This window comes from Amphiura filiformis, chromosome 20 (assembly GCF_039555335.1).
Source record: "Amphiura filiformis chromosome 20, Afil_fr2py, whole genome shotgun sequence".
NCBI classification, from domain to species: Eukaryota; Metazoa; Echinodermata; class Ophiuroidea; order Amphilepidida; family Amphiuridae; genus Amphiura; species Amphiura filiformis.
Genome location: NC_092647.1, coordinates 15,636,836 through 15,652,283, shown reverse-complemented (window position 1 = coordinate 15,652,283; position 15,448 = coordinate 15,636,836). Strand labels below are relative to the sequence as shown.

General features: G+C 36.9%; 1 protein-coding gene across 1 annotated transcript in view; it reads right to left on the bottom strand.

Annotated features, from left to right (window-relative positions):
• Nucleotides 1-15,448, bottom strand: part of LOC140142143 (macrophage mannose receptor 1-like) — a 71,164-nt gene that overhangs the window by 302 nt on the left and 55,414 nt on the right. The window contains exons 29-46 of the mRNA XM_072164109.1: nucleotides 14,752-14,870; nucleotides 14,275-14,423; nucleotides 13,006-13,217; nucleotides 12,010-12,143; nucleotides 11,766-11,818; nucleotides 11,399-11,566; nucleotides 10,332-10,376; nucleotides 9,556-9,731; nucleotides 7,878-7,948; nucleotides 7,317-7,414; nucleotides 6,574-6,831; nucleotides 6,258-6,409; nucleotides 5,654-5,753; nucleotides 4,694-4,947; nucleotides 3,928-4,099; nucleotides 2,315-2,557; nucleotides 1,610-1,783; nucleotides 709-858 (exon numbers count right to left, since the gene is read on the bottom strand). Of these exons, the coding sequence (XP_072020210.1) occupies nucleotides 709-858; nucleotides 1,610-1,783; nucleotides 2,315-2,557; nucleotides 3,928-4,099; nucleotides 4,694-4,947; nucleotides 5,654-5,753; nucleotides 6,258-6,409; nucleotides 6,574-6,831; nucleotides 7,317-7,414; nucleotides 7,878-7,948; nucleotides 9,556-9,731; nucleotides 10,332-10,376; nucleotides 11,399-11,566; nucleotides 11,766-11,818; nucleotides 12,010-12,143; nucleotides 13,006-13,217; nucleotides 14,275-14,423; nucleotides 14,752-14,870 (2,728 nt within the window). The remainder of the gene's footprint in view (nucleotides 1-708; nucleotides 859-1,609; nucleotides 1,784-2,314; nucleotides 2,558-3,927; nucleotides 4,100-4,693; nucleotides 4,948-5,653; nucleotides 5,754-6,257; nucleotides 6,410-6,573; nucleotides 6,832-7,316; nucleotides 7,415-7,877; nucleotides 7,949-9,555; nucleotides 9,732-10,331; nucleotides 10,377-11,398; nucleotides 11,567-11,765; nucleotides 11,819-12,009; nucleotides 12,144-13,005; nucleotides 13,218-14,274; nucleotides 14,424-14,751; nucleotides 14,871-15,448) is intronic.

Genomic DNA, 15,448 nt, shown 5'->3' with positions numbered 1-15,448 from the left:
TGTTGTAACTTACCATATAGCTCATGTTTTACATAAAACAATTTTTCCAAGTTATTAACCTGAGGGTACATTTAAATAAATCGAATGGAGAATCTTAACCTGGGTAAGTGGTTGGGTTTGAAACAATGGGCATGTTTATACTGAGCACCTTGCATTACTGTGCATTGCAACCCCTGCATTCTTAATCAACCCAGGTTGTTCCTGCTGTACGTGCTGGTAACGATTGATACCCACGATTGACTACCCACGAAAGTACAGAAAACTTTTTCGTGAACTTCAATCTGTTTTTAGGCCAGATTTTGATCACTTTATCACCCCAAAAATTGCATCACCCTGCATTACCCTTCACCCGATCTGTTTCTACTGGGGCTGTTACAGCATATTCCTTGCATCACCCTGTATCACCTATTGCTCCAGTCTGTTTCTATTGCATTACCCTTCACCCGATCTGTTTCTACTGGGGCTGTTAGCTTGCAACACAAATGTTGACCTTTATTTTGACAGGGAATCACTCAACAAAAAATGTCTGCAAAAGGTTAACAATGAAATTTAAAAAAAAAGAGAATCCATTCATCTGCAGGCGATTGACTAATTAGTTGAAAATAGCCCCTAATAATATAAGTGGAGGTGATTACATCAGTCACCCCAGTCAAAAAAACGGGGTATATCCTCCTCCCCCTGTGATTTATGGCCACGCCCTTAACCTACCAGTTTGTTTTCCTGGGTCTATTGGTGTTCCTGGTGGTAGTGTTGTTAGAATTGCTTCTGTTGAGCCAGTCCAGCCTGTTGGATAGGTACGTGGAGGTCTGCGTGTTGTTGGTAGAGTACCAGGTGGCGGTTTGTCAGTCTCAAAGGGTGCTGAACATAAGATAGAAAGGTAAAACTTAATACAAGTGTGAACAAAATACAAACTGCCTAATCGGGCAGACAACCAATTTTAATGATGGCATCCATCAGGTAATGATTAATAATGCATTTTGGTTGATATTGACCATTTAGCAATCGAAATGTTGCACAGCTCCTGTATAATTACAGAGGCATGTCCATCAAATGACTATCCCGGATTTGAGTGTATGTGGGGAGGGAGCTGAGTAGCTGAAATCTGTCTAAAGCAGGATGATTTTGCATGACATTTTAGAAAACATGTTAGACTGAAGACTTGTTTATGAAAAGAAAAGAGGTACTGCTAGAATGTACCTCATTTCTTAAAATATATAATGAACTACTTGTCTTGAATCACCGAAATTTCATTGAATTGGATTCATTGCCCTATAATATACATAACTTTTGTTACCACAGTGTGTTTTTTGAGAAAATGTAAAATTAGTCACAAAATTTATCAGGGGTGACTTACCATGCATACCAGAACTCAAAACCAAGCGCAATGAAGATGCTCTCTGACCAACAGACCAGGGCTAAATATACCCCTATTCAGGATCATCAAGAATTTTACAATACCCTTTTTTTGGATTTTGCACAAAAAAGAATTCCAAACATTTGCATTTGTAATCACCTTTTTCCACAAGCATCTGTATTTTTTGGAGAGTGATGGAATCCGAGTTTATAAAAGTATTTTTGTGCAAAAGAATTATGAAAGCAAACAACTTACATTTGTCTTTCTTGCAGACATAAGCCTGGTCATAGAGACAGTCAATATCATTCCAATATCCACTAGACCACATCTCTACACAATTTTCATGTTCACCGTTCCACTCCCATGTTGGCTCCCCTTCTGCCCAATTCACATAGTCTACTGCTGTATCATCATGCCACATAAAAGCACCTATGTGCAAATATAGAGAGATTGTCATATTATATAAAATTGTGGCGTCTCCAGCGGATGTTATTGCTCTGAATATTTGTTGTTGCTAGTGATGTTGTTGAAACACCTCCGATGACATCACAGAAGTAGATGACGTAAAGGACTTCCCTTGTAGGTTCTTGGAAGCTATCCAAAGCAGAACAAAAAGACCCAGACTGAACCGTGACAAAGGGTTAGACCTTGACCCGGCCCTGTCTGGGACAACATACTGACCCCCGGAACCAAGGGGGTGCCACAACATCCACCTCTTACATCTCCTCCATAATAATTTCTTGCCCATTTGGGAGATGTGATTGCAACAATTATGAAAATAATAATAATAGTATCAAGTAGCTCTACATTCCTACAAACACACACAAATGAAATAAGTTCCAAATAAGGTCTAAAGTGAAACCTGTGTAAAAAATATGCCAATAAATCAGGTTTGAACAAGAAAGAATGACATTTATGTTAAAAAGACTGTATTTTATGGCTTCAATTATTAAAGCTTACCATTATCATCACGATGCAATCCTATCCACAAATCTCTCCATCCATCCTTAGCTAGATTCTTAATAAACTCATTATCTTGTCTGCTATGTACCGATGCAACTGTAGCTCCATACTTCTCACATTGGTACTCAGCTTCAGGCCATGATTTCATATCTGTGCTTAGACTATAGCAGAAGCTGCCGTATGCTGACCAACCATCATCACATGTTCCAGGGGCAATAGGTGGATCGGTAGGTCTGGGTGCTGAAATATATGTAATATATGCAAAATCAAAAACAGTAGCAATGCTTTGTTTCTCTTACACAATATTAAGAACCTGAACAATTTGTTTTTGTTTCCTTTAGTGACAATTACAGTGCGCTTGTACAAAACGTACCACTTGTGTCTGGTACCCCGTGATTAGCATGGTGCACCATGCAAAGCCACAGTGTGGTAAACCTACTTGTACAAAATAATTATATCGTCGGCAGAGTGCAACACTATCGTAAGTGCAGTAGAATGCAATAGCTGCCATTTGCAACATTCAATAAATATACATAATTTTTAACCAAAAACACTAGAAAAAACACCCAACTACATGTAAAGGTGATACCTTGGGGTTAGCTTAGTGGCCACCAGGAAAGTATTAGAACATCAATACTTTACAATGAGCATGATGAGGGGATTGTGCTGCACAAAATAGGTATTTTACAAAAGGCAGGTATTACATTCTGCTGCACTTACGGCAGTGGTGCACTCTGCTGACGATATTGATCTGGTGCGTTATGATCAAACACAAGCAATTAAATGTTGAGAAAGTCAATGTCAATAAGCTGAGACCAGTAAACCAAATTGGTTTACTAGTCTCAGATCAAAGCAAGTTTGCAACTGCAGCTTTGAACACTTTTTAAAAGTGTTCAAAACTGCTTTAAAAAATCAGTTTTGAACACTTAACAGTGATTTGCTCATCCGGACGATCGTAAAAATCACCAAAATTCAGATTTTGGTACCTTTGTCATTGTCATATATATGTGCTAACATAGCCTGCGAGTGGTTCAGCCGAAAGCCGTGTATTTAAGACAAAATAAGACATTTTACACGAATCTGTAATTTAGATACTGACAGTATCTATATTAGCTACATGTATTTGAATGGGGCTTCAACTTCGTCAGTACTGCTGTTTTCTCCGTTTTTTGCCAAATTTGTCATTTCAAAAATACCTGAATGACTTATCCTTCACTTTTAAGCAATTTATAAACAATTTTAATATTTTTACACTTGCGCTGGGATCACTGAATGGGTCTTTAAAAACTGTTTTCATACAGTGAATTTGAAATTAGTGCAAAAGAAACTTGCTTTTCTTCAAAATGCATTTCAGTTTTTCTCATGATACGCCTTTATGTGATGTATCTGACGGAATGTCTTGTTGCTTGGGATTTTCATAACCCATTACACCAATCAACTTCATTAATGGTCAACAGATTGATACACATATTTACAATATAGGCACTGGAATTAAATTACAGTTTAAACCAAGTGAAAACTAATATTCTGTAAACAAAAAATAAAAATCTACTTTTTAATGGAAATATTACAATATTTCATTTAATTACAAACATGAATTTCTCACTTACCGGTGGAATATTTGCAGAGAGGCATAAGTTTCCTGGTGCAGTCTGTGTCATCCCAAGACCCGTCAAATTCCACAGCCACACAGCCCTCTCCTGGTCCTTTACTTGGTTCACTTTGACCCCAGTTTGTATACCATACAGGCCAACCATCCACCCAATTGTATTCACCTGCAACCTGAAAGGTAAAAACAAAATTGAATAAGCCTGTCAAATTCCACAGCCACACAGCCCTCTCCTGGTCCTTTACTTGGTTCACTTTGACCCCAGTTTGTATACCATACAGGCCAACCATCCACCCAATTGTATTCACCTGCAACCTGAAAGGTAAAAACAAAATTGAATAAGCCTGTCAAATTCCACAGCCATGCAACCCTCTCCCAGTGCTCTACTTGGTTCACTTTGACCCAAGTTTGTATACCACACCTGTAAAATCCAAATAAAATAAACAAATGTTTTATTTCACACCAATACTGATATAAAATTGGATCAATTAAGCCATGGCAGAGCTACGAGTTTAAAATATTGGGCAAGACATAGTCGAGCCCAATATTTTAAATCTCATGACAAGACCAATACATATTTGGTGTACATCCTGAACTTGGAAACAATGTGTATTTATAATGTTGGATGGGTGATTAGGGTTCTACATGTGTTTTGGAGCTGCATCCCTGATGGGGGGGTTGCTTCGCTGACAAAAATCCCAATTAAGATATACTGCTTATGTTTAAATTGCAAATAATCATACAATCCAGTCATAAATCAAGCTCACCTTATCATCCACCAATCCAATCCACAGTGGATTATCTCCCATGATGTGTAGTCGAGTCTCCACAAAAGCTTGCTCATAACTATCTACAATACTAGCCAAATCTGTGCCATCCGACTTACAGGCGCTCTGTGCATCTTGGAAAGACATTCCCGATGACTGTGATGTAATGACTCGGAAGCAACTGTCATAGTACTGGACATAGTTTGTCTTTGTGCAGCTGTTGGGAAGATCACCTGGGTCAGGTAGACTTAGATCTGTATGAGGCAGTGAAAATTATGCATAAGATACATAATTGCAAAATTGTAGCCAACATCAGAGTAAGTCTGATTTGATTTCAGATTTGGGATGAACAGACTTAGACATTGAGCTATTTGTACAAAATGGGTGAATAAGTTTGTCTTATGCATTCTAATGTTTTCTGTTCCTTATTTTGCTTATATTTTAATTCCAAAATTTCTGACTTTGGCCTGGGTGGATCAGATTATGTCTTGTTTAGGCTGACAATATCTTGGATATTCACAGCGGGGCCTTTTTTTTTTAATCACTTAGCAACTTTGTTCAGGCTAACTTCCATCTTTGGTTACAAAACAGATCCACAGGTGTCAAAGCGTGTACCAGTAACTAAGGAAGTATTACAAAATCACTACATCAGCGAATCACTACATCAGCAAATTGATGAATCAAAATGCTTTACACTGGGCTTTGACCTTGGTTAGTGAAATGTTTGAACTTTAGAATAGTGGTCACCATTCCAACCATTATCTTAACCTTAATCTGTTGAGGTGGTGGCAGTTATTCTTTTAAGAAAGGTCTGTCTAAAAGTTTAACCCACAATATCACATGTACTTAAAGATACAGAGTAAGACACATCTACAGTGCCAAGAACCACGAATCAGCGAGCCTGATTTTTACTTTTTGTCCCCTTATATGATGCTATGCGTTAGTTGTATTTGTTCCTACCTGGGTTCCTCTGACAAACAAATCCATTCAATTTCCCACATGCATTATCATTCCATTCACCAACATCATCTTTGTTGTTTAACATTTCTACACAATCTTCCTGCAAAAAATAACATGATTTCATAATGAGGCTGAATGGACACTCTTCTGTCTATGGATCGATAGTTCCACTGCTTGGTTAGTAAATTTGGGTCCACGTTTCCCCAGTGCTTTTTTTGGCCCATGGTTGACACATACCCAGGAAACAACGTTTTACAGAAAACATTTATATGTCGGGATATATAAAGGGTATAAAACATTTTAATAACATTCAAGATTCATTTTGAAAACTTGCTGTAAAATATTCTAAATAGAATGTTATTTAAGTGTTGACAAAAATGTTTGCCCAAAATATCTTACAATAACGTTTTAGTAACGTTTTCATGACCTTTATATAACCTGACATTTAAATGTTACGTTTTGAACAAATGTTTAAGAGCATTTTTGCGTTTGCTGGGTATTTCCAGTAAAGGTGTGTATTGATGATGTCTGTGGTGTCAACCGGAGAAACACTTGAATCACACTGTAACTGCATGTAGGGTGTGTGTTTCAAATGCACACTTACTTCACCACCTGCTTCGTTAGGTTCCCCATTATTCCAGTTGGTGAAATCTACAGCTGTGCCATCAGCCCATCGGAACTGACCAGTAGTAGTAACATCACTGAGTCCAATCCACATACGGTATGTGACAGTCTTTAGCTGGGTGGTCAAGAAAGCTATAAGAACAGATTCATTAATATACACACTTCATAAAATATATACACACTTCATTATGTAGCACTTTTTATCTAGGGCACAAGAGGCTGCAATAGAGAGCAGGTTCCAAAGAAATAACCAACAAATGCTACCATTCTCATATGTCTATATGACAAATACTTACATTGCACTTGTTGACTATGTAGAGTAGCTAGCTGCATTCCCAATGACTCACATTGTGTTCTTGCATCATGCCAGCCAACACGATCTGCTGTATCCTCCCCAAAGAACTGGTAACAACGATTGTCAAATTTGAAGGCTCCTGTAGGACAATTACCTACAGGAGTGGGAGTAGGGGGATAGGTGATAGGGGCAATGTTACCATTAGCTTTCTTGCATATAAATGGAATCTTGTCGCCACAGTTCAGGTCATTCCATGAGCCTGGTTCTGATGTTGCTGAAAGTCAAAAGTAAAATTAAATATTTACACAAAGTTGGTAACTTTTTTCTCCCAAATGTTGTTGATTCTAGTTTCTTTCTTTCACAACAATAAAACAATTGGGGATTTGGGATTTATAGTGCACAGGCCTCTATATTCTGCTGACCTCTGTGGCCCAAGAAACACTTTAAAGACCATTAATAACATTCAAGGAAGTAGCTCAATATAGGCCCAGTATCCTAGTCTACCAACATATAACCATCGCAACCAGGATCAGCTCCCTGAGTAACGTAAGACAATAAGGTAGCTAGTTCCTTGTCCAGGGTAAGTTTCAAGTTAGCACAATTATTTTCAGGAGAATAATATCCAACAATGCCAGTGCTTGAACTTGGGACCTCTCGCACTGACTCTGATGCCCTACCAACTGCGCTAACTTGACTGGTGTGTCATAGTTATCATGGTTGTCATCTATTGAACACATAACTTACTATAGACATAGAATTCTGCACACTCTTCTTCTCCATTAAAATCATTTGGTTCCCCTGGTGACCAGTTGATGTAGTCTAGAGGTGTTCCATCAGACCATCTAAAACAATGCAAGGGCGTAAAGATATCAAATACATATGTAAGATCACCCTTAGGCGACAAAAATAACCTGTTTTAAGGGGTCTGACCGGCCCAGAATTTGTGATTTGGAGATATTTTTAAAATTAACTAAAATCATCACCTTCCACACGTCTTATCATGACAAAGTAAATATCTGTATATTTCATTCAATGCATAGAATTAAAATCCTTCTAAGAACTGTCTAAAAGTAGGAAAAACATATTTACACTGTAAGGTAAATTGGTGACTTTATTTCTCTCAAATGTTGTCGATTGATTCATCCACGCCTCTTCTCATATCTCCTGTCCCCTCACATTCCCTCCTCTATATTTATCTTTTTTTTCTTTTAAATATCTGTTTATCTATTTAAGGAAGTTACATGGAAATAGAATATGGTACTAGCTTCTTCGAATTAAGTTTCAGTCACGGTTCTGTCTACTCACGAATATTTCCCATTTGCAGCATATGTCCTTAGCCCAATCCAATGCGAATGGTAGTCATACTTTCTTAAAGTCTGCAAACAAAACCAGAGTATAAAATTTTTTTAAAGAAATGTGCACTCTGAAATAAAAGTTTGGGTAACTTTAAAATATAGTGATGTAAAAAGATTGAACTTAAATTTCATAGATATGAGACAAATTATCAATAACACTTTTCAGCAGCTGATTGCAAGTCTTTTTTAATTCAAACATTGGGCGCAGTAAACTATCACACATTGAGCGCGTTTCTACAGGCGCTCCGCTAAGTTACCGCTAAATGGAGAACGGTATCTTACTGTTATCTTACCATTTAAAGCCATATTATAACATTTGCTGAGGAAGACGCCCTCACTGAATTTTTAAAATTCCTTTTTTTACATGATTAAATTGTACTTTATTAAACCAACATATCCTGCAAAAATCAAGACTCTAGGTGCTGTAGTTTTGTCAAAATCCGAGATTTGGAATAAAACGCCGGAACCGGCGCTTTATTATTACGATGGAATTATTAGTCGAACGCGATGTTCATAACACACAGTACGTACACGGCGTGCGGGACGGTGATATACACAACAAAGGGTCGTACCACAACATGACCGAAGGAGTGGTACATATTGGCGACATGTGTGCTGGTAGTAAATTCCAATTTTCTTTGCTTTGCCGTAGTGGTTCGGCTCAAAAATAAAAGGGGATATATCTGACAGTAAAAGCTAACATTTTATGGCAAAGAAATGCTAATCTATTTTGTTTGAAAATGATATAATAAGGCTTTAAGCTGCTGTATCCACAGAGAGGTTCCAGTTAAATAATAAAATTCGTAATAAAATTTGCATCTTTTTAGCAAACAGTCACGTCCTACTCCAACAAGGTTTCCATTACCGTTGAAAAGGCGTTGCGAAAAGGCGTTGGAGGCGGTTTCCACAAGAGTGATTAATGGTTCCATACCATTATCATAACGGTATTTGGCTTTGTAGAAACCCGCTCATTGACAACAGCACGTTTGATGTACAGTGTTGCCCTTACTTTATGTAGGGTATTGAATGCAGTATGCACTGCTTTATCAACTATGCATTCAAGTCACTAAGTCGATTGGTTAAATGTGTTTTGATGGTTGTGCACCAGCAGTATATTTCATGATAAGTCTCCCTCAAAAAGGTCTATGAATTTCAGGTAGTAGCAGGTAAAGAAATACATTAATATTTTGTGTTTGATGTTATGTTTAAATCAACATGACTTTCGGGGAATGAAGATGATAAAGTTTCATTTCCATTTGTGATCAATACATCAGGAAAGAAAAAAAAACTTCCAGTAATCACCAAAGCTTCAATCCAGTGGCGTAACTAGGGTTGTTAGTGCCCGGGGTAAGAAACAAAATTGGTGCCCCCACCCCCACCCGAGAATATCTTAGAAAGTGGGTTTTCTTTCACTTTACCTTGTATTTCAGTTTATTACTACTCTTATTTCATCAATTTGAGCAAAGAGTAACAAAATACAAATCTAATGGAAAATTGTAAATTTTGGCTTAATGTTGGATGTTTCTGTGCGCACAGACACTTATATCCAGGGTGGAATGTTTTTCGGAAATTTTGAGCCTTTATTAATACAAATTGTCATACATTATGGCTTTAAGTTTACAACTTACAATATCTGTCAGGAAGTCGTTCTCCCCATCTGCATGTACTGATGCTAGATAACCTCCATTATCCATACAGTAGCTGTTAGCCTCTACCCAGCCTCTTCTATCATCAATCTCTGCACTGTAATAATAGCAGTAGTCTCCACGCAACATCCATTCAGAGTTAGAAGGACATGGAGGATCTGAAAATACACAGGGAAGACATAATTAGGCAAGCACAAACTGCGCGTTTCTACTGGGCAAAGGTTGATGAGTGATGTAGTTTGGAGTAATACCGATTATCATGCTCAGTAGAAACCCCAGGGGCAATCAAGTGTGATATCGTACACATGTGCAACCAGTGATTTTCAAAACTTAACAGCCAATTTAACCTCCCATATAAGAATGTATAATTGCATCGTATCTTTACTAACAGCCAATTTCAAACTCCCAGCCTAGAGTGTAATAATTGTATCATAATACTTACTAACAGCCAATCGTATACTTAACAGTTAATTTAACCTCTCAGCCTAGAGTGTAATAATTGTATTGCATACTTACTAACAGCCAATTTCACCTCCCAGCTAAGAGTGTAATAATTACATTGTATACTTAGTAACAGCCAATTTGACCTACCAGCAAAGAGTGCAATAATTGTATTGTACTAACAGCCAATTTCACCTCCCTGCCAGGAGTGTAATAATTGTATTGTATACTTATTAACAACCAAACATGCCAGCTAACAGTGTAATAATATTGTTTTATAGATTTAATTCCAAAACTCTATTGTTTTATATACTTACAAGGAGAAGGAGTAGGTGGAGCTGGAGTAGTGTAGGGTACAACACCTATGGAAAAAAATACAAAAAGGTGAAAAACTACCTGTTTTAAACAGATTTACAGGAGTATTTTGTGATCCTAGCATCCTCTTTTTTTGACATTTTTCAGTAGATATCCAAATAAGTAAATTAATCTGCAAGAACATTTTTTGTACATAAACATTAAGTAGCCAGAGGATTCCAGTGGTATAATTGAGAAAAGTGGGGGGGGGGGGATGATGCTGTGGGTTACCGGTTACGAAATGCCCTTGTAAGATAACAAACAGTTTCAAAGTGCATTTTGTTTGTGTCAGGGCACATTTGTAAAGATCTGCAAATAAGTATGTACCCCTGAAAATGACTTCACAACCGAGGATACCCATCAACCGAGGACGTCCACAGTTCCCTGTCCCTACCAATGTATTGCAAAGAAGACCATGTTATGTTCACCAGTGTTATTAAATTCCAGTCTCTGTTGGATAGTAAAATGTCAAGTGGGTCCAAGTTTTGGAGCTCAGCTTCGGGTGTGCAAGGTAAGGTCCTTGGTTATATATATACTTTTACATAATATTATAGTCAATATATTTTTACATACATATATATTTTCCCCCTAAAATACCTAAAAATACTGGTCCTTTTGGGAAAAAATGTATATTTTCAATACGAACGGTCAAAATTTTCAAATGATGGACGGCTTTTCCTCCCAGCTACATATACACTGAAAGTATATATCATTAGATGTATAAATTTTACTTTGAGGACTGTTAAATATCAAAAATATAACAAATATGAATTGCCAGAAAATGTGTTCCTATTAAAATCTTCAGGACATTCCTCATATTCAGTATGCAATTTGCTGTGTCTGATGTGCTCCAAAGTCCCACATAAACTACGGGGCAAATGTTGATATCCAATTCCTTAAACTTCCATCCAATCCAGTTCATTGAAATTCATCCTTAATAAGGTCCCCCTATTGAATAATATCACCCCCTGGGGCATATACTTGGCACAGTATGCTATATACATTTAGTAACTGCATTCTCTGTTTATACCTTTTGCTATTTTGCAGACCCAGCTTCTATAGTAATTACAATCCATATCATTCCAGCCTCGATCACCAAAAAACATCTCCACACAATCCTCTCCAGTCCCTACGTCATTGGGTTCACCTGGGCCCCAATTAGTGTGATCCACTGGTGTACCATCTGTGTACTCAAAACCTAAAGTGGAAATTATTTGAATGAGAGAATATGGTCAAGTAATTTTATTCAACTTAAAAAGAAAATGAAAATCATGTATGCAAATGGCAGTAAGTATGAAAGTGTACACATAACTATATAATTTTTTTCAACACTCTTAAACAAGTTTCACACTCCCAGCAAGAATATTGACATCTGTGATTAAAATAAAACTACTCACCACCTTCGGTACTTTGATCATGTAGCCCAAACCAGAAACCTGCACCTGGGGTACTGGAAACAGATAAGCAATTTCATCAACTGAATCTTACACAATTTTATAGCTTACACATTTAAATATTATTATTAATGCAATGGTAACTGACTAAGAACATTCACTCAACTGATCTTCTAGGAGCATATGTGAACTTAATATGTGATAAACAAAATGTAATGGTTTGAAAACAAACTGAAAATGAACTTACATAACATTAGCTTGTGATTTTACATAGTCTTCTTCATCTCCGCTATGGAAACTGGCCAGTTCTGCTCCCATGTTACGACAGTGTTGTTGAGCATCTACCCAGAACAAGGTTTCCGAATTTGGCACTTCATCAACCTGGGAAGTTTAAAAGAAACAAAATGTTAATTATCATGATTAAAACAAATCAAAAAACAAAAACTTTTCTAAGACTTCTCTATTCAAAATGTGCACAAATTATGTTGGATATTAATTTTCAAAGCTTTGAAATTGTATTTTCATCACGATGTTTGCTAACCACCCATTCACCCATCATTTTGGACAGAAGTTTGCTCCTGGAACAGGCAAAATTAATGCATGTGATATATGCTAAATTCTAGAAATAATACTTGAATAAGTTCTGTGAACTCCAAACAAGACCAGATAAGATAAATAAATCAAGGCTATAGCAATAGCTATTTGAGCTGACTAAATCCTCAGAAGTGGCAGAGGACTGGTTTATGTTTAACGTTTGGACAGGTAGTTTTGGTGAAAATGCCAAGCACTTGTCAAATCTTATTTAAGACCCTGATCTTCATGTCAGTGCATTTTGTCGTAACCATGAAAATAACAGTAGATGAAATCAAAATTTGAAATAATATGCATATGATATTTGCCTTGAAATCAATGAAATAAAGAAATATTAAATAATTAAGGTATCTGCATTTCATGCTTTTTTCCAATGAGAACAAGAAATATGTATCTGCCAGTCCTTGCTGGATGTTCTTGTGAACAACAGAAAATGAAAGTTTGGTTTTTTTCACAAAAAATGAAGTTTGTGAAAGGCCACTACACCCAAACATAATATCAGCCAAAATCTTGGATACAGCCCACTATGTTGAAGGTTTGTTATGTCGCGTGTTCACTATGTTAAAAACAATTAGGTTCATTATGTCAGATTTAACCCCAACCCTTACCCTTATTTCATATTCAACATAGCAGGCAGACACCAAAAGCTTACCCTAAAGCAGTTATTCCCATATCCAATCCATCCTGTTGCACAACCTTGATTGCTGGGTTGTGTTGGTGGTGGAGGTTGGGTTACTGGGGGAGCTGTGAAGCCAATTCTTCCTTTCTCACAGACATAGTTCAATTCATCATAACATGCTTTATCTTGCCACATACCAGCAACAACACCAGAAGTAGCTGCCACACAGTCACCATTGCTGTTATCTGAAAATCATAATACAATATTAGCATTTTAACAAATCATAATACAATATTAGCATTTTAACAAATCATAATACAATATTAGCATTTTAACAAATCATAATACAATATATAGCATTTTAACAAAACTTTTTGAAATTTTTTGAATGTGTTGCTCATTAGGCTTCCTCGAGACAGTGACATCAGTACTTTGTCGCAGTTCATTCGGACATGTACTGATGAAGAGTAGTTACTATTAAACCAAAAAAAAAAGAATTTTAGATTTTTTGTAAAGATTCTTCTGCGAGCTGGCAAAAATAATTTGGGGTCAAAAATTAACAATTTTAGTCGGCAAACAATATTTCCGCCTGTCAGCGGGGATCAGTAGTCCTGTCGTTTAAAGTGATCATTTATTATTTTTTCTAGACCTGAATAATACCAACAGCTATCACACTAATAAACTGTATATACACATATAATATTTTGTAGCAATTTTTAACATTGATTTTTGTTTCTATATCAAATTATTCATCTTTTTCTGCTTTTTTGTGGCAATTTTAATTCTATAAACTGTACATTTGTGTGCAAATTGGGGGCGCTATTTATATATATTTTAAATTTAAATAAGTCAACTAATATGAGTTATACCTTACATTTCATGGTAAAAAGTTTTTGAAAATTTCCTTGTCATTTGTTAGTCTGTTTGCTGATGTTTTATACCATTTTATAAGTGTCTACCCCTTGTAAAGATGCAAACAAGATTTTAGATAAATAGCGCCATCATTGTTCAACTTTTCTTTAAAACGACTCAGTTTTACATGCCATCAAACAACCGTGCCCTGGGTTCCAGACTGAAACTGCCACACACAGTGAGCGTACACTGTACTGGACTACCCCAGGCAGACTACCATCACATAAACCCTTCTCTTCTTTCTAACACTGACATTTTTGTTCATCCCATTCCGTGTCTGTATATATCACAGACTTACCATCACATGATCACACTCCTCTTCCACTCTAGCAACAACTCTGCTATAAAGCACTGAGCATTCCTTAGTCCATTGACTGTAAATAAATTTACCTGGCATTCCTTGGTCCCAGTGTGTGTATGTCACAGGACTACCATCACTCCACGTATATTCTCCAGGACTAGCCAAATCACTGAATCCAATCCAGAACATTTGACCGTCCTGTAAACCCAATTGACTGGCAAGCACTGATTGCTCAAATCTGAAATTCAGAAAAAAGAAATAATTTGTGCTCTTTGCCACACTTCTCCTAAATGTAATAAGGAGTTACAAACATTCACAAGCTAGGCCAATTATTTTTTCTTGCACCCCACTTTTGAGGCAAAAATCCCAAAATTACGTAAATTTCAACTTTTGCGGCAATTTTGCACAAAATTTGTCGGTTTTCCCCTCCCCCCCCCCCCCCCCGAAATTCACTTTGCCCCCAATGCCCCCCCAAAAAAAAAAAAAAAATCCTGGTGCCGTCACTGATTACATAGGCCTAATCAAATGCAATAATGATATCAAATAGCAAACACATCTTGCCTTACCTATCAGCAATGGACATCAAGTCTCCACCTTTGACGTCACACTTGTCAATAGCATCAGACCACTTTGATTTGTCATCAGTCTCAACATAGTAACAGGAATATTGGTATGCAACCCAGCCCTACAGAAACAAGACAATGATATAATAGCACCAACCCACATTGCTTTATCATCACTCTCAACATAGTTAGGAATATTGGTATGCAACCCAGCCCTACAGAGACAAAGAAATAATGATATAATACTAGCATCAACCCACATTGCTTTATCACCATAGGAAATTTAATAAAAGGCACTAAATTGAATGCCCACATGACACATGGGCGCCGCAATACCAAGACCACCAAGTGATCAGTAGATGTGCTACAATAGATAGGAATATTTCAGACAAATATCATCAAAATTGCTGAAATGTATAAGGCAACTTTAATAATTACACATTGGGGGACTCTGCTTTTTGGGGCACACTTTAGCGGGCGCACCTTATTGGCATGACTTTGTGAAAAGCTTCTAATTTCACTCTTACTAGATTTACTTCGCAATTGTTTTGCTAAAATTATGCCCAGCTCAGAAATAAAACCACAATATGCTTGGATTTTATCTTATTATTGTTTTCTGATATGCACGGGATAAAATGGTGTGCGTATGTTCTTTGTTTAAAATGCAAAATTAATGGACTTATAAAAACACCAAATAAAC